At 50.4% G+C, this 20,629-nt stretch overlaps 1 protein-coding gene across 1 annotated transcript; it reads right to left on the reverse strand.

The window, feature by feature from the left end:
- Positions 1-620: 620 nt before the first annotated feature.
- Positions 621-5,591, reverse strand: LOC116948625 (uncharacterized). Its single transcript, XM_076071653.1, has 3 exons — positions 4,906-5,591; positions 2,772-3,637; positions 621-2,702 (listed from the first exon to the last, which is right to left on the reverse strand). The coding sequence occupies exons 1-3, from the start codon at positions 4,957-4,959 to the stop codon at positions 2,306-2,308; spliced, it is 1,317 nt and encodes a 438-aa protein (XP_075927768.1). The 5' UTR covers positions 4,960-5,591; the 3' UTR covers positions 621-2,305.
- Between the last annotated feature and the right edge of the window lie 15,038 nt (positions 5,592-20,629).

The following is a 20,629-nucleotide window of genomic DNA, read 5'->3' on the forward strand; positions in this document are numbered from 1 at the left end:
GGGTGTGGGGGGATGTGGAGGGAGGGGGTGTGGGGGTGTGAGAGGAGGGGTGTGGGGGATGAGAGGGGAGGGGGTGTGGGGGGTGTGAGGGGGAGGGGTGTGGGGGGTGAGAGGGGAGGGGGTGTGGGGGGATGAGAAGGGAGGGGTGTGGGGGGATGAGAAAGGAGGGGGTGTGGGGGGATGAGAAGGGAGGGGGTGTGGGGGGATGAGAAGGGAGGGGGTGTGGGGGGATGAGAAGGGAGGGGGTGAGAAGGGAGGGGGTGTGGGGGGATGAGAAGGGAGGGGGTGTGGGGGTGTGAGAAGGGAGGGGTGTGGGGGGATGAGAAGGGAGGGGGTGTGGGGGGATGAGAAGGGAGGGGGTGTGGGGGGATGAGAAGGGAGGGGTGTGGGGGGATGAGAAGGGAGGGGGTGTGGGGGGATGAGAAGGGAGGGGGTGTGGGGGGATGAGAAGGGAGGGGGTGTGGGGGGATGAGAAGGGAGGGGTGTGGGGGTGTGAGAAGGGAGGGGGTGTGGGGGGATGAGAGGGGAGGGGTGTGGAGGGATGAGAAGGGAGGGGGTGTGGGGGATGAGAAGGGAGGGGTGTGGGGGGATGAGAGGGGAGGGGTGTGGAGGGATGAGAAGGGAGGGGGTGTGGGGGATGAGAAGGGAGGGGTGTGGGGGGATGTGGAGGGAGGGGTGTGGGGGGATGAGAAGGGAGGACCGGATGAGATTTCACTAGACCGCCATCGATGTTCGCAATCTCCGGAAGTCGAACTTGGGTCGCCGGTAACCTGCTACCATGACATTATGGCATCCGATTCGGTTGTCACCGCTATTGCTGATGCCACCGCTGAGCTGCTGCTACCAATCTTACCGCTGTCATCATTGCTGAGTCAGCCGCTGCTGCCCACAGCTGCTGCTGCTTCTTCTTCAACTACTCATTTGGGTTCCTATTTGATGTTTGGGTGAGTAAATTGTGTTGTCGTACACCACCCAACACACCACAAATCCGAACGACTGCCTGATGATGTTGGTTGTATTCTGCCAGCAAAAACGCCGTACACAATTGTTAATTGTGTGTGGATCGCTCCGGTGTGCTGCTGAATCATTACCAATTGGCCCGCTTCGTACACGTGACAACTGTATTCATTGGCAGTGTCGGGTGGAGGACGGTGCACGACACACATTCTCACCCGAACTGATCCAATTACGAATCACAACCACTCACTGATCTCCTCATTGTTGTTTCTGTGCCTGTTTCTGCTCACGTATTCTGCTAACTCTGCTCTCTCCTCTAACTTATAATTTGTATGCTGTTCTCATTTTACAGTTCCTGCTACTAATGGTACTACTCCTGCTACTAATGCTTCTCTCACTCTTTCTGCTATCACTCCCTCGGCCATCACTGTTGGCTACTTATTCGCTCCCTTCCTCTGCCTATGACTTCTTCCGCCACTCCTACTTGGTCCACTGCTGCAACTGAACTCGTCTTCAGCTACCGTCCGGCTCGCTTTCCTTCTGCCACCGCCGCAACTGCTGCTGCTTCTGCTGCTTCTACTGCCACCAGTGATTCTGCCGCTGCAGCTGTTGCTTCTGCTGCTTCTAGTGCCACCAGTGATTCTGCCGCTGCAACTGTTGCTGCTGCTTCTACTGCCACCTGTGATTCTGCCGCTGCAGCTGTTGCTTCTGCTGCTTCTAGTGCCACCGGTGATTCTGCCGCTGCAACTGCTGCTACTGCTGCTTCTACTGCCACCAGTGATTCTGCCGCTGCAACTGTTGTTGCTGCTGCTTCTACTGCCACCTGTGATTCTGCCGCTGCAGCTGTTGCTTCTGCTGCTTCTACTGCCACCGGTGATTCTGCCGCTGCAACTGCTGCTGCTGCTTCTAGTGCCACCGGTGATTCTGCCACTGTTGCCAACCGGAGCAATCGGACGAAAATGGCATCGCACCTTGACTCAATCTGGACCCCTACACACGGCAATCATCCCCCCCCCCGACCGGCGGACTAATGCCCCTTGTTTGGAGGCCGGTCTCTGGGTGAGTTCACTTTGTAAAAGGGCAAGCTGCCACTGGGGGTTGCTCCCCCTTTCAAATGTGTTCAGACAAGGCGCTCCGAGACGCCCCGGGCGGCGTGTGTTTAGAGCAATTTGGCCGCCGTAAATTTCCACGTGGCAAGCGACTTCGTTGAGCTATCATTTGTGGCCAGGTCGCTTCAGAAAAAAAGAGCTGTAGAGCTCTTACCTGGCAAAATAAAAAAAAATAAGTTTTTAGTTTAGTACGGGAGGGGCGGCTCTATCAGAAACACAATCACGGCCGTGAATGTCTCTCAAACTCCTGCCACAGTTGCTTTTACTACTTCCAACGCTACGCCTCGCTCTTCTCGTGTTCTCCTCTTCTTCTGCTGCTGCTGCTCACCCGTTCCAGCTCCCCCTCCCCCGCCACCGCCTCCATCACCGCCGCCCTCGCGGTGCGTGCGCGCGTGCTTGCCCAGGTGGTCGCTGCGCGCGAAGCGCTTCCCGCACGCGACGCACGCGAAGCGGCGCTCGCCCGTGTGGGTGCGCGCGTGCCGCCGCAGCTCGTCGGAGCGCGTGAAACGCCGCGCGCACAGCGGCCACGCGCACGCGTACGGCCGCTCGCCCGCGTGCCAGCGCAGGTGGGCGCGCAGGTGCGACGTCTTGCCGTACGCCTTGCCGCAGCCCGACACGTGGCACGTGTGCTGCCTCCTGCTGCTGCTGCTGCTGCTGATGGTAGCGGTGTTGCTGGCGGTGTCGTAACCTCCGTAATGCTGCAACTGCTGCTGCTGCTGGTCCGGACGCAGCTGGCAGTTGGGGCACCGGCAGCGATGACAACGGCGTGTTGAGGGTTGCGCTAGCGGCAGGAGAGGAGGAGGATGGCTGCTGATGCTGCTGCTGATGCTGCTGGCGTCAGCAGCAGCAGCAGCAGCTGCGCTATTGTTGCTCCCATCGTGAAGGAGCTGCAGGTGAAATTGGCCGAGTGGCACCAGCAAGTTTGGTTGCTCCAGTGAAAATGCCCGCTGCGATGGAATAATTTGCTGTTGCTGCTGCAGATGATAATGATGCAGCTGATTCTGACTTGGCTGCTGAGTTTGATGATCGTAATTAAGATTTTGCTGCTGCTGCTGCTGCTGATGGTAGTGGTTGTAATAAGCACCATTTGTACCCCAACAAAACCCAGTCTCGTCAAAGATGCCCAAGTGCTGGTGCGGAGGCGGCGGCTGCGCGTACAACAGGCGGTCAATTCGTGGCACCACGGCTGCAGCGCCAGCCCCGACGCCCTGCCAGTGCCATTGCCGCTGGTAGCCAAGGGCGCAAGCGGCGTACCCCAGGGCCTGCGTGGCCGCAGGACCGCTCGCGGCCGGCTCGGCCGGAGGCGTCATTGTCAGGTGCCGGCCTGGCAGGCGGATGTCCGTCTTGGAGGCTGAGAAGGCCCCAACATCACCGCGACTGCCACCACCACCAGCGTCGTCGTCGTCGTCGTCTTTGTGTTGGCCAATATATTCATTGTTGCCTCGCTGATGCCGCTGATGCCGCTGCTGTTGTTTGTTGTGATCGTGCGGAGTAATGCGATGGCACGTGGCCAGCAGCAGAGAGAGCGGAGAATCGAGAGCGGTTTCCGGTGAGCAGCTCGGAGTGAGATCCTGGTTGTGCAGGGGGAGAAGAGAAAATACGATGCAGGACATTTAAACTATAAACCGACTCTGTAGCCAAGGGTGATCAATTGCGCCACTCGCCGCTGCATGCCACCGAATCTCTTGGGTGCGGACGTCCCTGCAACCAGTTGCGAGACAGTTGTTGCTGGAAGTAGCGACAAGACACCACTTTCTACTTTCAAGCATCGATCTGGATCAGCGATCGGCTCAGCATTCACGAAATACGTTCTGTCATTGCGAGCCAGAGTGTTGAGCGCGAGACTCGGAGCGCCCGAGCGGGAACTCCGAGCTTGAGCCTGCCCCCGTGAGTGAAACCAATTCAGCCTCCGTGTCCTCATATTTAGTGCCCGATTCTCTGAAAATATAGATTTTTGTTTGTTTGTTATAAGCACAGACTCGAATATATTTGTGCACGATTTTAACTCTGTAGCGCTTCAACAAGAACATCAACATTTGCATCAGTCGCTCGGCCGTGATCATCTTCACGCATCAGATACACACAGCCGCCTCAATTATTGTTTCATTTTAGTCCGTTACAGCAGTGCAGTTGCTGTTTTCCCAGCAGTTTTGAATTGGCTTCCCCCCCCTCCCCAGTTATCCGTGCTGTCGACTGTCCAAGTCCATGCTCAAATAACTTTCCTCTTTTCTCTGCCAATGACTGAGAAAACAATTAAGCAACATGCCCACGTAGAGACGCAGGTGCCTTTTGGCACTATCAAAATTATATTGCGTTGTACGATAGTGAACACCAACCCTCAGCTAGTGCCGGATTAAGCTAGTGCGGGGCCTGTAGCTTATTTTATAAAGGGGTCCTACATAAAAAAACACGTAAATATTAAAACACACATTTTTTACTTGTATAGTAAAGTCATTGTATTTTTTCATTTGCTATACAGCCAGATAATAATACAAATCGCTAACCTTAAACACCCAGTTATTCATAAAAGTTGAAGGCAGTAGAGTACTATAGTAGTAGAGCAAGTGTAGAATCACTGAACCAGGAATTGATAGCTTGAAAGCATGTAGCGCGAGGCCCTTGAAAGTGCGGGGCCCGTAGCATTTGTAGCTAGTTTTGTTACTACAATAATCCGGCACTGCCCTCAGCCGCTTTCAGTGAGCACCTGTGCAGCGACGAGCACACGACATCAGCAACGACCGCCGTTCGCCCCGAAGTGACGGTTACAGCACCACAGCGCTTGTGCCAGGCTAGGTGCACCTTGATTAGCGTAAACACGCACGTAGAAGAAGAGACCCACCTGTAGGAAGGTGCTGAAACTGCCGTCCATGGTGATGGGGCTCCTCATGGCCATCTGTGATGTGATGATGGTGATGATGAGGATATGATGATGATGATTATGTGGGGATGCGGGTTAAGTGGCAGAGAGTCTGATGATAGAATGTCAGACAAGTGATATAAGATTTAGTGATGGAGGTCTGGCAAAAATAACTTCTGGTCATGGAGATGTTTTTGGTGATTGATGATTTGAAGATAGAGGATTTGGCGATGGAATTTCTGGTGATGGATGTTTTAATGGAGGTGCTGATGATAAGGGGGTCTCTGGGTGATGGAATTTCTGGTGATGGAGGATTTTGTGATGAACGCTCTGATGATGCACACTGCCAGCCGATGGAGATGGTGATATGAAATGAGGCTCCAATGGTGACCCCTTGACCCGGACGCCTCAGCTGTCTTCCTCGGCTTCAGATCCGTCCTCCTTGCCGCCTGCAGATGTGAACACAGCTCAGAGTTGAGGCTTGGGACTCCCAGAATGCCACGATACATCTCAACGTCCTATCTCTCCTCCACATACCACCACCACAACCACCACCACAACCACCCGTCACCCACCGCAACTACTTAGAGCAGGCTAAATCCGTTTTTACACGTAAAAAAATAACTTATATTTGTGTTAGTCCCAGTTGTTAAACAATACCGAGGGTTTGCCAATAACACTTTGCAACACAGCAGCATTTTTGTTAAACATGTCTGGCTCATAAAAAGTGTAAACTGATGGACAGTTTGCCCTGCTGAAGCATGCAACGAGATGCTGTCAAACGTTTGTCCGCATAGGCTGATGGGACAAACATGTACTGTACGGGTTTTTATTTTTACGTGGAGAAACAAACTGGTCGGTGTGCATATACAATACACGTAGCTCAGAACAGAGGAGCTCTCACAGAATTCCCATCTAACTCATCCGGGTCAAAGCACTGAAAGACATCTTCAGAACTTCCTCCTACACCAAACAACAAAAACCTACGGTTCCTCCTCCGCTACTTCATTCTCCTTAATAAAAGTTGATGCTGTCTTCCAGGCAGATTAGTATTGTAACGTAGTTATTCATGTATATTATGTTTGTCAAATTGTTTTATACTTGCAATGCATCTACCCGCATCACTACATTTGCAGTTGTCTGCCGTTAAGCAATGATAAAGAATAAATTATTAATACAAATATCATATCTCTTGCACGCGTGCTTATATTCCACTCGTTCCTCCTCTTTCCGCAATCATTCTTCTCCGCGTCTGTCACCTCCTCATCTTCACTTCCTCCTGCCCTTGCAGCCGAATCAGCCCAGGACAGGGCGCCACATATAAAGCCGAAATAGAATAGAATGGGAATCACCCTTGAAACTTCAAAACTCCTAACAGTCACCCTCCAAGTTCCACAAGTTACTGTTACAACTATTTTATTTTACCAGGTAAGGCCCACTGAGCTACATAGCTCTTTTTCAGAAGCGACCTGGCCACAAATGATAGCTCAACGAATTGGCTCATCATCTGGAAATGTATAGCAGCCGAATACTCTAAACGCGTGTTAATTATAAATGTGGAGGGGAAAAAACGGGAGACCGGGAAAAAAATCTACGCGATCACAGCGAGAGAGACACGCAAACTCCAAATATACAGCAAGCGTCAGGGTCGGGATCGAACCCACGACCTCCTGTATACCAGGCGAGGTAGTTAACATCTCCTAGCCACCGCGTCGCAAAGAGGGACGACACAGATCCAATAACACTTCCATTAGCACCACAACCTCCTCCTTCCCTCCTCCACATCGTCCTCTTCGTGATTCTGCGACATCTTTCAACCTCCTCAACCCCCTTTCTCATCCTCCTCCACCCCCTCCGTCTTCAAATGCCAAACGGAGAAACTTTTTTCTCTCTCTCAAAATCTTCACCCAAATCCTCCAAATCAAAGCGTCGAGACAAAGCCACCATGATCACCTCCCTGTAATCCTCCCCGTCGTCGCCTTACTTCAACTTCCTCCACCTCATCGCCCTCTGGCACCACGCTCTCTTCCTCACGCTCCTTCTCCTGACAGCGCCACTCTTCAACAAATCTCGGAAAACTCTTGCAGCTCTGAGCAGAGACCCAGACACCACCTCCAACCCGCCCTCCTCCTCCACCCCATGCCCCTCCTCCTGTACGCGCTCCCTTCCCCTCTCCCCCTATCTCCCCTAAAATCTCAAACTCCTCAACAAGAGTCACTCTGCCAGGAGTTTACTCTCTCCACTCCGCAAGCGGCACTGCAGCGAGAGCGCCTACAACCAACAACACCAACTCCATCGCCACCGACAACCGGCATCACAATCTATACCATTGCCGCCCCCCTACAGCCACTACCACTTCCATCACCGCAGTCACCATCACTCACCACCAACCACCACCACCACTCGCACCACAGCCACTAACCTCCACTAGCAAGCATCGCCAGCAACTACAACCGATGGCCACCACCACCACCACCACCACTGTCAACGCCTCTTCCTAATCCTTGTGCCGCGACATCAGTGGGACTTGTTCCAACGTCAATCATCATCATGCTCTTCGTAGCCATCAGCTGGGAGATGAAAGGGGGCCTCAACATCGCCCCCCCACCCACGTGTACGCCAGTGGCTGCTGTGGTCGAGACAACACCGAACACCGCCCCCACCACGTCCCAAGCTCCCTTCCCACAAGCATTGCTTCTGTCGTGTGTACACGTGCGTGTGTGTGTGCGCGTGCGTGCGTGTGTGCGTGTGCGCGCGTGTGTGGTTGCTCAAACGCGCACAATGACAAAGATCCCCCGTTTAGCCTTCGTCCGGCAGGCTGTTGTTGTGGGTTGGGGGGGGGGGCAATTGCTGTGAGCGAGCGCCTATGAATGCCGCAACGGTGCACGACGATGCTTGGGTGGTCAACACCCCCCCCCCCGGGGCCGCCTTTGTCTCCCCAGTCTGCTGGTGCGCACCAGAGGTACTCGTTTGAAGGCGGACGTCGGCCTCGTTGGCAAGGTGCGATTTATAATCCGCAGAATGCACTCGTTCAATAATCAACTCGCACAGTGAACCAATGCAAAGATTCCCCCGTGCAGCATGAACAGGCTGTCGGGGCAAGTGCAGTGAACACACGTAGACACGCACGTGTACAATACGTGCTACAATGGGTTGGTGATGCTGCTGTTGCTGCTGCTGCTAATGCAGTGGCAGTGGTCCACAAGCACAGTTAACACCAATAAAAAATCGACGTGTCGGGCAATGGCCCTGTTACATGGCACATAGAGAGGTCAAATTGGTAGATAACTACGGTACTCATCAAGCCACATGGTGCAAAGTGTCGTTTCGTGTCTTCGTCTCCTCGGCCTCGCGAAGGGCAGGGTTATTGACGAATATGTGTTTTCAATGGGATGCCTGGCCGATTACAATATAGTATGATTCGCTTCACGAACCGTCCGTGAGAAAGATGCACAGTCTATGAGTGTGCACGTAAATGATGATGATGATGGTGGTGCGCTCCTCGAGTCGTTATGGAAACTATGTTACAGAATAAGCCTAGGCTCTCTCACGCATCTGTCTCTCCACAGCATACAAAATAGATGATTCAGGTATGTGTAGGAGGCATATGGTCCGATTGTTCATTGCTACTTATATATTTGTTTCCACGACGACGCTAATTGTTATTACACTGCATGAGTTATGTTTCGTGATCGGTGGTGCACTGGTTAGCGCGCTGCGCCGCGAACCCGACCACCCGAGTTCGATTCCCGCTCACGACCAACATCAGTGACTAATATCGGAACCCATCACGTGTGTGTCGACCGACCCTTCAATGGAGTTCCTAGTTCAGTGTCTGCAGATCAAAACTGGGGATACAAAGGTGGCCGGGCGTGGTGCTGGCCACCCGCCCCTCGTGCGCCGTGCCGGTCTTCAAAGATGCTCGCGAACAGCACTTGCCCCAAGTCTGTTAAGGCTATACGGGGGATCTTGGTCTTTGTAAGCTGCATATGCGTGTACACGTATATAAGTTTGTGCTGTGTATTTGAGCACGTATATCTGTGTGTACGTATGTATATGGTAGTATAAGTGTGTGTGTGTTTGTATGTGTGTGTTTGTTATTTATTTGTTGAAGGGAGGGGAATCACTTCCTTAGAAACTCGAAGAGGCTTTGAAGTGGCCGCAGTTCCAGGGATGCACGAGGGGGAGGGGTGGAGTTGGGGGTAGGGAGAGAGACAGATCCCCTTTGAGCTCCCCCCGCCTCTCTCTCTCTGTCTCTCTATGTCTCCGTCTCTCTCTTTCTGTGTCTCTCCTCTTTGTATCGCCGTCTTCCCGTGGCTGGCTTTCTGTGTCCCTGTCTCTCTGTCTCCTTTCCCAACCTCCCTGACCCTGTCTGTTTCTTAATCACCATGTCTATGTAAACCTGTGCGTGTGGGCTCCCTTGTCCCTTTGATATTGTCTGTGCGTGTGTCTCTGTGGGCTTGTGCCGGGGTTTGTCTATCTGTGTCTGGGCTTCTTTGTCTCTGTTTCAGTATTTGTCTGTTTCTTACTGTGTCTTTCTGCATATGTCTACCTGGACCTCTCTGCCTCTATCCTGGTCTCTAAATGTCTACACATCTGGTTTTCCTTTATTTCATCTGTGTGTGTGTGTGTGTCTGAGTGTGTATCTGTGTGTGTGTCTCTGTGTGAGGAATGGTAGTGCAGTGGTTAGCGCTACGCTGCGCTACGAACCCGGCTACCCGAGTTCGATTCTCGCTCACGGCCAACACTCAGTGACGAGTATCTGAACCGGCTCCCCTACGTAGACTCAGCCTCAAATGAGCACGTGGTGCGGTGTGTAAATATTGGCAGTGGGAAGACAAAGGCGGTTGGGCCTGGGGCTGACCACACACCCCCCCCCCCCGCTCGTGTGCCGTGCCGGCCTTCATAGGTGCTCGCGAACAACCCCAACAGTCTGTTCTGGTTTTCCGGATGATGTTTTGTCTCTCTGGCTCTCTCCGAGTGTCTTTCGTCCAGGAATGTGAACAAACCACGCGTGAACCCCACACTGGGGTCGCGGCAGATGGAACACACGGGGGTGTCTAAACACCGGGGACAATTACTCCTAAGCAAACAAACAAAGACATTCACAATAAGCAAGCATTTACACAAAAAGACAAATACGTCACAATGGATTCAATAAGGTGTTAAATATGATTTTGTTGATATTCTCCAACGAAAGAATAAGGGGATATAGTGGCATTAGTAAATGTTTTGTGATATTGATATTGTACTGACGAATGTAAAAAAAACAAAATAACCATTAAGCGGCGTTGGAATATAATATTAATAATGAAATAAACATTGCCTCTTTCCCATATTTATCTCCACGATTTTTTGTGTTTGTTTTACACAACTCATCAGAAGTACATCTTATCAGCAGTGTCTTTCAATACATTCAGAGTGGACTGGTTTCTATATTTAGTGTCTCACCAACAGAATCAGGCTTGAACCAATACCGGTAAACTGCCAGCTGTTTATGTAAACAAATATAATACTTGTATATATTTTTTTCACGTGCGAGACAATAACAGGAATAATATATAACGTAGAGGATGATGCCCGTGGTGTCACAGTTATCACAATGAATATTTTATTTTAATTTAGAAAATTGTCAATAACTTTAACACGGAGGATATCGCGACCAATATTATCCATAAGATGGGTTTTTTGGGTTAGATCGCGTTAATATAAATGTGTCGTGAAGCCCGCCACCAACCGATATAGTCAATTAGTAAGGTTTGTTACGTAAACAAGAAATTCAAATTTGTTACTGTTGGAGAGTAATACCCACAACATTTACAATGCGCACCTGATTGGCTCACAAGTGACGACATCACATGCATCCCTCTATTTAAGAAAGAAACAGGAGGATTTGTCCACAAATCTGGCTGTCGCCTGATGAGGCTGGTTGTAATTACTGGCGATACGTCGTACTCGAATTGTAAATGTTGTGGGTTTACTCTCCAACACACCAGTGCGCTGAACTAGTAACGAATTGTCACGTTTTGTTTACGTGATGAACATTACTAATTGGATGTGTCGGGTGGTGGCGGGTTTAACGACACATTTATAATTAAGCGATCTAACCCAAAAAAAACCTCTCCCTCTATTATGTCAACAACTTCCTTGGGGTTTTCAACGTTCCTCGGTCCTCCTCTGGCTTTGCAGGGGAAAAAATCACTTGTCACATTTTCCCACGTGACAACTTGGTCTGATTGGCTCTGGCGGGTGGTGGAGGGTTTTTATAGGTAAGAAAAATGTCGATCGTACCCAAAAGAAACGAATTATGAATCATTGCGATCCAGACGTGGCCGGTTCGATCTCCTGGTGCGGCAGTTGAAATGACGGGGCGAGTTTTTTTTTAACTCATCCCAGCCTTATGATTAATATTTTCTTTAAATAGTTTTCGTTCACTCACAGTCGTCGTTAACTCAAATAAAATAAAACACTTTGGTTGACAATATATATTTTTTTATCACCAACTGCCTTTTACGAAGTCAACACTAGAGTCACAGCGTACCAATCTCTCAGGCAATATTTTTTTTCGAAAAGTCTCGCGGCTTGCTGAATATTTTCTTGTAAACAAATATGATTAATATTAAAACATAGATTGTGCTTACATGAATCCTCAAAATTAAAATAGGGGCCCACAGAGGCCTTGTTGTCATTTTGGCTGTGAATAATTGATGGTAAATATCAAAGCCATTCCGTGCGCGCATGTGTATGTCCGTGTATTTTCCCTCGTGAGCAAGGAAGAGACTTTGATCAAAATTAACAACTCAGAAAATAACACGACTGGAAGATAACATTAAAATTGGTGAACCGTGTGTGTGTGTCGGGGGTGGGGGGTGCCATACCACTCCCACACGTGGCCTCCAGATGCACCTAGCCTGGCACAGACACCGTGCCACCGGGCATAGAACGGCGGCTTGTTGAAATTATTGGGGGATCTTGTCAAATATATTTCAGGTGCTTGGTTGTTAGACATTGTCATTGTGAGCCCAGTCAATAAACAGATGAGTACTGAATAGAAATCAGTAAGATACAAAATTGTTCTTAACCGCTTGTGACTAAATCACTCGTAACGTGCCCGATCTTGCCACATCTCGGAAGCTAAGCAGGCTTTAGCCTGCCCTAGATAGTGCTTGGATAGATGGCCATCATGCACACGAGGTTGGTATAAGCTACAGGTCCACATCGTGGGCAAACATGGGGAATTTCAGCAAACTCCATTGTTGCACTGTACGTATATGCTCCCGTGTATGCCTCAGCGCCTTCAGCAAGCCGCACTGATCAGCGTGGTCAAGTATGGTCAGGTAACCATCCACACGTCCTGCATGGTGCGGGGGGAGGGTTCTCATCCAGCAGTGGATTGACAAAGAGCAGCAAGGGTCTGTGTGCTTGCAGAGATAATGTATGTAAGTTGGAATTCTTTCGCACCGTGCGTAGCCAACCATGCTAATCGGAGGTGCAACAGCCCATATCGAGCGGCGACGTGACGAATATCTGGGACCACGAGTCGGTGAACTCGAGCAAGCGACTAAAAGTTACGTGGTCGATTTCCATACCGGTCAACCCCTTGTCAGTGCCTACCGTATTACAGACCAATTCAGACCTCATTGCCCTTATGAATCATTTACGTGCCCTTATCATTTACGTGCCCTTATGAATCTCAACGTTCATATTACAAAGTCCCATCACAAGGGAGAAACACAAATCAATATCTTGCCCTATTGAAACGGCTGTACATCTTATGGACCTGAAAACTCCATTTCCCTGTACAAGAACACAGGGTTAAACCGTGTGGGTTGACAGATTATGGATTGACAGATTATGGATTGACAGATTATGGATTTCTCAGGCCCTGCCTTCCGAAGTTGGGAAACCCCCACCACAAGCCCCGCCCACCGTGACGCGGATGATGATTGCGATGACGTCACCAAGCCCCACCCATCAACTCCCATCCAGCGGCACACGTGGGGACGTGTGATGTGAGACTTTATTTTGCCAACTATGATCCGCGTTATCTGATTGGTCATGTGCAAGAACTGATAATCGGTAGAGTAATCGATTACGTTCGTAGGTATCAGGATAGCCCAGCTCGAAATACCACACCCACCACCAAAGACACCCGCGTCGCCTGTAACAGACTTTTGGGGCAAGTGCTGTTCGCGAGCACCTATGAAGGCCGGCACTGTGGCACACGAGGGGGTTGGGTGGTCAGCACCACGCCCCAGCCGCCTTTATCTCCCCAGTGGCGATGTTTATACATCGCACGAGGTACTAATTTGAGGCTGAGTCGACCCAGGGGGGAGTGGGGGCCCAAAACCGGTCGGGATAATCGTCACTGGCTGTTGGTGGCCGTGAGCGGAAATCGAGCTCGGGTCGCCGGGTTCGTAGCGCAGCGTAGCGCTAACCGCTCCACCACCGCTCCCCCACAATCAAATTACTCGAAACCACCACCTCCCACCACTACCCCCCCACCACCCCCAACTACCACAACCCCCACCCGCACTACCCCCTTCATCCCTAAACACTGGGACCCCACAACAGCAGTATAAAGAATTCCCTTTCATCTCCGTGCTTATCTGCGTAATAGTTTAAAGGAATGTTAATCAAGTTTTGTATCTTTTTTGTTGTTGTTCTCAATTATGCGAGCACACACGCGCGCTCGCCCACACTTTAACGCAGGAAACATCCATCACGAAGATAAAGATCTTCATTATAACCTACATGGACAAGTCCTGCAGTTGGCGAGTGCCTATTAAGTTTGCCCATTGCCCACTTGATTTCTTCAACGTGACGAATTCTTCAAATTAAAACAGATTTTTTTTACTTTAGCAGGTAAGGCCCACTGAGTCACATAGCTCATGTTCACAAGTGACCTGTCCACAGATGATAGCACAACGAAGTGGCTCACCGGGTGGCAATTTATAGCAGCCAAATGCTCGCAAATGGCACTCAATCGAGTGCTGAATCGACCTCGCGGAGGTCCAGGTTCCTGGTTCAGATAACCACCAATGTTGTTTGCCGTGAGTGGGAATCGAACTCTGGTTGCGGGGGTCTTGGCGCAGCGCGCTAACCACCGTGTAGCCTGTAACAGACTGTTGGGGCAGGTGCTGTTAGCGAGCACCTATGAAGGCCGGCACTGTGGCACACGAGGGGGTGGATGGGCAGGCACCCACGCCCGGCCGCCTGTGTCTCCCCTAGTGGCGATGTTTACACGTCGCAGCAGGTACTCAGTTGAAGCTGAGTCGACCTAGGGGAGCCCCAGGGCCGGTTCAGATAATCGCCACTGGTGTTGGCCGCGAGCGGGAATTCGAACTCTGGTCGCCGGGTGCGTAGCGCGGCGCGCCAACCGCTACACCACCGCTCCCCCACGCACTCCCACACACCCACACAGAAACAGATGTCATTCATCACTGGGGCTTCGTTTCTCACGGGTCATTTTCCACGTCGCTGGCAGACCAAAGCAGGTGGGCACGAGACGAGTAGCCACAAAGCGAGATATTTTGTGGATGCGGTGTGCCGAGTGTTGAAATATTTTAACGAGTTTCTTGAAATTATTAAGGCCAGCTCGGCACTGACGTTAGCCGTGACCGGGAATCCAATTCATGTTGGAAGGTGAATAATGCAGCGTGCTTAACACCACTGCACCACTACTCCGCACGACGTGTGGGTAAATGCAGATTACTTGAGGGGAACAACTGAGTAGGGCGCTTCTTCAAAATCATAATATTTATTCATGCTGTAGGAATCCGATGAGCTATGAAGCTCTTTTTCACACGTGTCCGGTACAAACCATCCCTGCCAAAAATGGCAGGCAAGTGGCTGCCACGTGCACCCCATAATTTAGTCCCTGTGAGTTTAACTGGAACTAAAGCCGTATTATGATTCTTGGTTCTTTCGGTAAAGTCACGTAGGCAGAAAATAAAAATAAAATGTAAAATAAATTAAAATCAAAAAGCCCACGACTTTTTTTTCCGCCTGATGAAGACCGCTTGTGTTGCAATCGAAACGTCGTGGGTTTTTTGCTTTTATTTATAATTTAATTTATTTATAATTTTATTTTATTTTCATTTTCTATCTACGTGACTTTACCAAAAGAACCAAGAACATTAATTCCTGCAGTCACGAAAGTTTAAAGTAAAAAATTTAAGCCGTATTGTTGACAAAAGAGTGTAGATTTAAAAAAAAGTCTCAGTGCAGTTGGCGAAGCTCCACGAATCGTGGGGGCAGAGCTATCCCAGAGTGGGCGGGGGGTAATCCAACAAGTGGGCGGGGCTACATGGCCAATGGGCGGGGTTACTTGAGTAGTAGGCGGGTCTATCAATGTGGTAGGTGGGGCCCAGTAGTGGGCGGGGTTACCTGAGTAGTGGGACTGACAGGAGAGGGCAGGGTAAACACATCAGACGGAGCTCCCCATTGGCCCGCTCACTTTTTGTGAGTGGAGCTAGTCGTTTGAGTGGGCGTGGTTACTCAAAAGTAGGCGGGGCTGTTTTTTTGGTGGGAAAGGTGGCCGGGTGATAGCTACCGAAGGAATTCTGTGGCTTTAGCAATAGAGGAGGAGGAGAGGAACGCCTCGAACTTGGAGTTTAACGGGGGTAGCGAAGTCGTCAGCTCGATATGTCCTGGGGGGAAATTACTTGCGTTGCCTGTCGCTGAGCGAAAGTTATGGCAAGGGGCTTTCGACAAGTGATGCTTAGCTACTGGAGCAGATAAATTCAGCGAGGGTAGCCGAGTGAGACGAGAGGGGAGAGAGTATATGGTGCCGGTGTATAAACATTCAACATTGGGGAGACAAAGGCGGCTGGGTGTGGTGCTGGTCACACTATCCTCTCACTCGCCATGCGGCCTTTCCCAGGAGCTCGCTAACAGCGCTTGCCCCAAACAGCCTATTTAGGCTACACGGGGGATCTTTGTCTCTGTCCCTGCAGTCGGGTTTGCTCTGTGAGAGATTTGCCTTTTTGGCTGAGGGTCATGAAAATTAAAACCCCGTGAGATCGCCACTTCTAATGGAGCTTGAGGCAGCAGATGCTGTCACAGTCAAATGACGCGCACATACTCACAAAGACACACGCAGTCGTGCACAAAAACCAGTAGGTTTAACAGCACACAGCGATCTGTAGCATTGCATGAACAAAAGCTGTCGAGCCTTATCCAGACCACCAGCTTAGTCGGTTAGGTCCACCAACCCAGAGAGTCAAACAAAGACACAACTGTAGACGGGCTTCATCCTCATTAGGACTCATCAGTAGAGTAAGCCATCAGTATCCACTGCTGCCACATGCCTCTGGGTAGAAGCCACGTGGTGAGCCGGTGCCAAGTTACCGCCCAGGTTCTGCGGTCCTCTGCATATGAAGCTGTTTTCAGCCAATGAATGAGTGTTTATACACGTGGAAGGAAACCCGGAGCACCCGCAGGAAACCTCACTCGTGCGAGGGGGCTACACTCTATCCCATACAGATGGAACGGGTGGGTGCAGACGTTTGCGGTACTGCCGTCACCAGGCAAGCCAAGGTATGGCACCTCCTCAACGCCGACGAGAAGGAAGTCCCATAACATTGGTGCGGTGATCCATCAACCCTCGCTGTCTCCACAGCGCTGGATCACAGGCCACGTGCGTAGCCACCACCACCCGGATTGTGTTACCTGTTCACCTCTACCCAATGTATGTACACGTTGCGTTGAACTTCTTTCGCACCGTACGTGGCCAACCGTGCTAATCGGAGGTGCTGGGGGAAGGACAACAAACGAAACAAAAAGCAGTTCTAAAGAAATGAGTTTTCAATATAGATTAGTTTAAAGTGCATAGCTCCAGTGGCTTCCAATGGCTTCCTAATATCGGAAGCGCGTTCCAGACGGCCGCAGAAAAGCATCTGAAAGCGCCGCGTGATGCGGTGACCGTCTTTGTTCGACGACGATGATCACTGGCCGAATGTACCCCCGATCAGGATTTGAATTCCATCTCGGTGCCTCTGTTAAATCGCTGGATTAAACCAAAGTGTCCTTTAAGAGTGGTACAATTAAGCATTTAACACAAGAGGTGACTTTTGGAAAGCAACATGCAGAATTGTGACCAAATGATCAGTCCTCTCCCTCATGCCTTGCACGCCACGTGCAGACACCATAGTCCGAATCGATGGGACCTTTTTGCCAGCATCAAACATTATGAAAAAATAACAATACGTTTTACCCGTTCTGGCATTGAACGCGTGCTAAGATGTTCAAACACCGAATAAGGTGCCTTTCGTAAGGAATCAAGTCTGCATTAACCACACAGTAGTTGTGGCAAGACATGCAAACAAACACGCTCTGTCTTTAAAATTGATTGGCCTACACCAGAGACAGCCTTCTTCATGGCCTTGTCTCACCGGTGTTAGACCAAAGAACGCCAAAAGGCGAACAATACGAAGACAATGCAAGTATCAGAGCACTTATAGCTTGGGTCGAGCAGTTATAGCTATGTTTAGCCACAGGTACGTGTGGTCATGTAGACTTGATAACTTTCAAAAGGTATATATTTGGTGTTTGAACACGTTTACACCTCCTGTTTAATTGCCAAAAAGCATCCCTGTCAACCTATTCGGCTTTAGCCGTTTTCTTGTACATGGGAATTGAGTACATAACATGTTTTGTCTTTTTGTTTGTGTTTCTCCCTTGTGATGGGACTTTTGTAGGATGAACGTTGGGATTTATAAGGACACGGGGTGACCAATAAGGTCTGAATTGGTCTGTTAAAAGGTAGGGCACTGATAAGGGGTTGTCAGGTATGAGAAAGGGTCAAACCTTTTCTCATTTTTCACCATAGTCCGTGCACAAAAGCACACAGCCTCGTTTTAGTGAAAGTGTCGGAGTTGGAGCTTCTTCGTCTTCTTTTTCGTACGGCTGCAGATGTCGATGTGAAGAGCAACGGCCTGTGCGACCTTCCCATCGCGGTGTTCGAGACAGATGATTGGGTCGGGAGCAGCTGAGTGGGTTGTGAACCATCGCCGCTGGGACGATGCCTCCTCCTCCTCCTCGTCCCCTTCGCGTTTGTGAACCGGGCAAAGCGAAGTCGTTGACGCAGCTCCGTGGTTCTGTTCTTCGGCCCTGGACGCTTTTCTTGATTTTCCATTTGAGCATCGTCGAGTATCGGATTCGGAATGTTTATTTACGCCGGGGGAAACCCACGAGCGATGAAGCTCTTCTTAACAGACGTCCAGTCGGGCGGGTCAGGAGGTTACAACAACACGGACAATACTTAAACACGACAGGAGTGCAGAGTATAGCAGCCGCATCTGCTGCCGTGGTTTGTTGCAGCGGATGCGGATTAGGGTTTGATACGAACACAGTCGAGTTGTGGCATTGGTTGAGGCGTCCCTTGTCTAACCAGTAAACCGAAGTCGGCGATGCAGACCGACTGCATTGGGGTTTTTTTTACAGGATGAGCTGTGGTACAGTTCTCCTACGTATTATTTATCGGCTTGCACCGCGTGTAATTATGAAATTCGCTTCCTGAAGAAGCACGTGGATGCGAAACGTCGGACATGCACGTCGAACAACAAAGCGCGCCTCGCGACTCGGAAAAAAAACCCCCATCGGCGAGGGCGGTGTCTCGTCAAGCCCTCAACCCTCCTTCTCTCGTCCCCCCCCCCCCCCCCTTGCTCGCTATCATCCCACTTTCCTGATCGGAGTCTGCTGACCTCATTTCGCATGGGTTCACATCTGGTCCTCTGGGTTGTTTGTGATAGCCATGTGGTGCGCTACGGGGGTTGTGTGGAGCGGGTGATTTAGGGGCTTGGTGGCAACAGTGGTGGGGGGAGGGGGGGGGTTATAACAGGGGGTGGGATGGTATATCGGGGTTGTGATTTTATCACAGAGAGCATCCGAATGCCACGGATTCCTTACGCGGCTGGAGACCTGTTTAGTCAGATTACAACAACAACAGCAGCAGCAACAATAGCAACAGCTGTTACCGTTCGCCTCTTCAGAGGCGGTAATGTTTTCCACGACGCTTGTGCCAGGCTAGGTGCACTTTGAAGCCATGTGGATTGGGTAAACGGCTCTCTGGCAGGAGGTCACGGGACAAACCCAAAGGTTATAGGTTAAGTGAGATGAGTGACAGATGCTACACCACCGTGTAATTTAGCTTCCCAATGCTCTGGTCATTGTTGTGAGCACAGATGCATCGATTCATGTTGAGGAGAGGGTCCAACAACGGTCCAGATGATCACTCGCCACTCGTGTTAGACGTGGCCTGGAATCAAACTCAGCTTGCTTGCTGGGTTCACAGCACAGTGTGATAGCCAGTGCATCACCATGAAATTAAACATATTAAAATAAACATGAATACAGCATTATAATGCTTACAGGGCAGTGCACACATATCAACAATGTTGCAACATCGATGCCCCACGCTGCCCACCAACCCCCCAGTGATCAGCGTGGTGAAGTATGGTCAAATAACCCCCACCAGCCGCCACGCGCGGGGAGGCATTCATCCAGCACGTCATATATCTGCTGCCACAGTGGCAAGATATTAGCTACTTTGCCTGGTATGCAGGAAGTCGTGAGGTTCGATCCCGACCCTGACCCCTGTATGTTTAGAGTTTCCGTGTCTCTCTCCCCGTGGTCGCGTGGCTCCGATTTTTATCCCCCTACATTTAGAATCATCATACCTTTAGAGTATTCGGCTGCAATAAATGTCCACGTGATAAGCCACTTCGTTGAACTATCATTTGTAATAGCCAGGTCGCTTCTGAAAAAAATTGCTAAATAGCTCAGTGGGCCTTACCTGGTCAAATAAAAAATATATATAGTTTAGTTTTATTATTGTTTACTGTTAACCCGCTGTTAAAGTCTTCTTATTTTAATGACCATGGTTCAACGTTGGTGTTACGATGAGGTTCATGGTGTCAGATGTTTGGGGCATTGCCACGGCTCACGCGGGGTGGCGGTGTCGTTGGGACCGCGTCCAGCCGATTCGGCAATGTTTACACACCAGGTACTCATCACTCAAGGCTGAGCCGACCTAGGGGGGGGAGGCCCAGGACTGGTTAAAATATTCGTCAGTGATGTTGGCAGCAAGCGGTTAGGGGCCGTCCATAAATGACGTCACGCACCTGGGGGGGGGGGGGGGTCAGACATTTGTGACGATGTGTAACGAGAGGGGGGGGGGGGTGAGAAATGTGACGTCACATAAAAATGCGCAACTTTAAATAAATATAGACAACACGTTCTACTTAATTAAATATATATTTTTCATAAATGTTTTCTCCTACAACATCAGAGTGCAGCGCCACATTAAATACGCACTACAATGACAATAGTTTAAAGCGATTTGAAGCATGTTTTACATATTTTTGGGGGGGGGGGCGGCGCTTTGTGACGTCACATTTGAGGGGGGGTCTGACTTTTTGTGATGTCGTGTGACGAAGGGGGGGGGGGTCAAAAATCGTCTAAAATCGCGTGACGTCATTTATGGACGGCCCCTTATCGAACTCGGGTTGTTGGGGTGGGTTCGTAGATAAATGCGCTAACCACTTTGCCACCACATCCAACGAAATAGAGACAAAGATCCCCATATCGCCTTCACAGACTGTTGGGGCAAGTGCTGTTAGCGATCACCTATAAAGGCCGGCCAGGCACACGAGGGGGTGGGTGACAAGCACCACGCCCGGCTGCCTTTGTCTCCCTAGTAGTG

The sequence above is a fragment of the Petromyzon marinus genome, chromosome 34, assembly GCF_048934315.1.
Source record: "Petromyzon marinus isolate PM22_M1 ecotype Great Lakes invasive population chromosome 34, UKy_Petmar_22M1.pri1.0, whole genome shotgun sequence".
NCBI classification, from domain to species: domain Eukaryota; kingdom Metazoa; phylum Chordata; class Hyperoartia; order Petromyzontiformes; family Petromyzontidae; genus Petromyzon; species Petromyzon marinus.

Coding starts and splice junctions, on each gene's coding strand:
- LOC116948625 (XM_076071653.1), bottom strand. CDS start 4,959: ATGGCCATGAGGAGCCCCATCACCATGGACGGCAGTTTCAGCACCTTC. Junction 3,638..4,905: donor GTTTCAGCACCTTCCTACAG/GTGGGTCTCTTC, acceptor CTGCACAACCAG/GATCTCACTCCGAGCTGCTC. Junction 2,703..2,771: donor CCGGACCAGCAGCAGCAGCA/GTTGCAGCATTA, acceptor CAGCAGCAGCAG/GAGGCAGCACACGTGCCACG.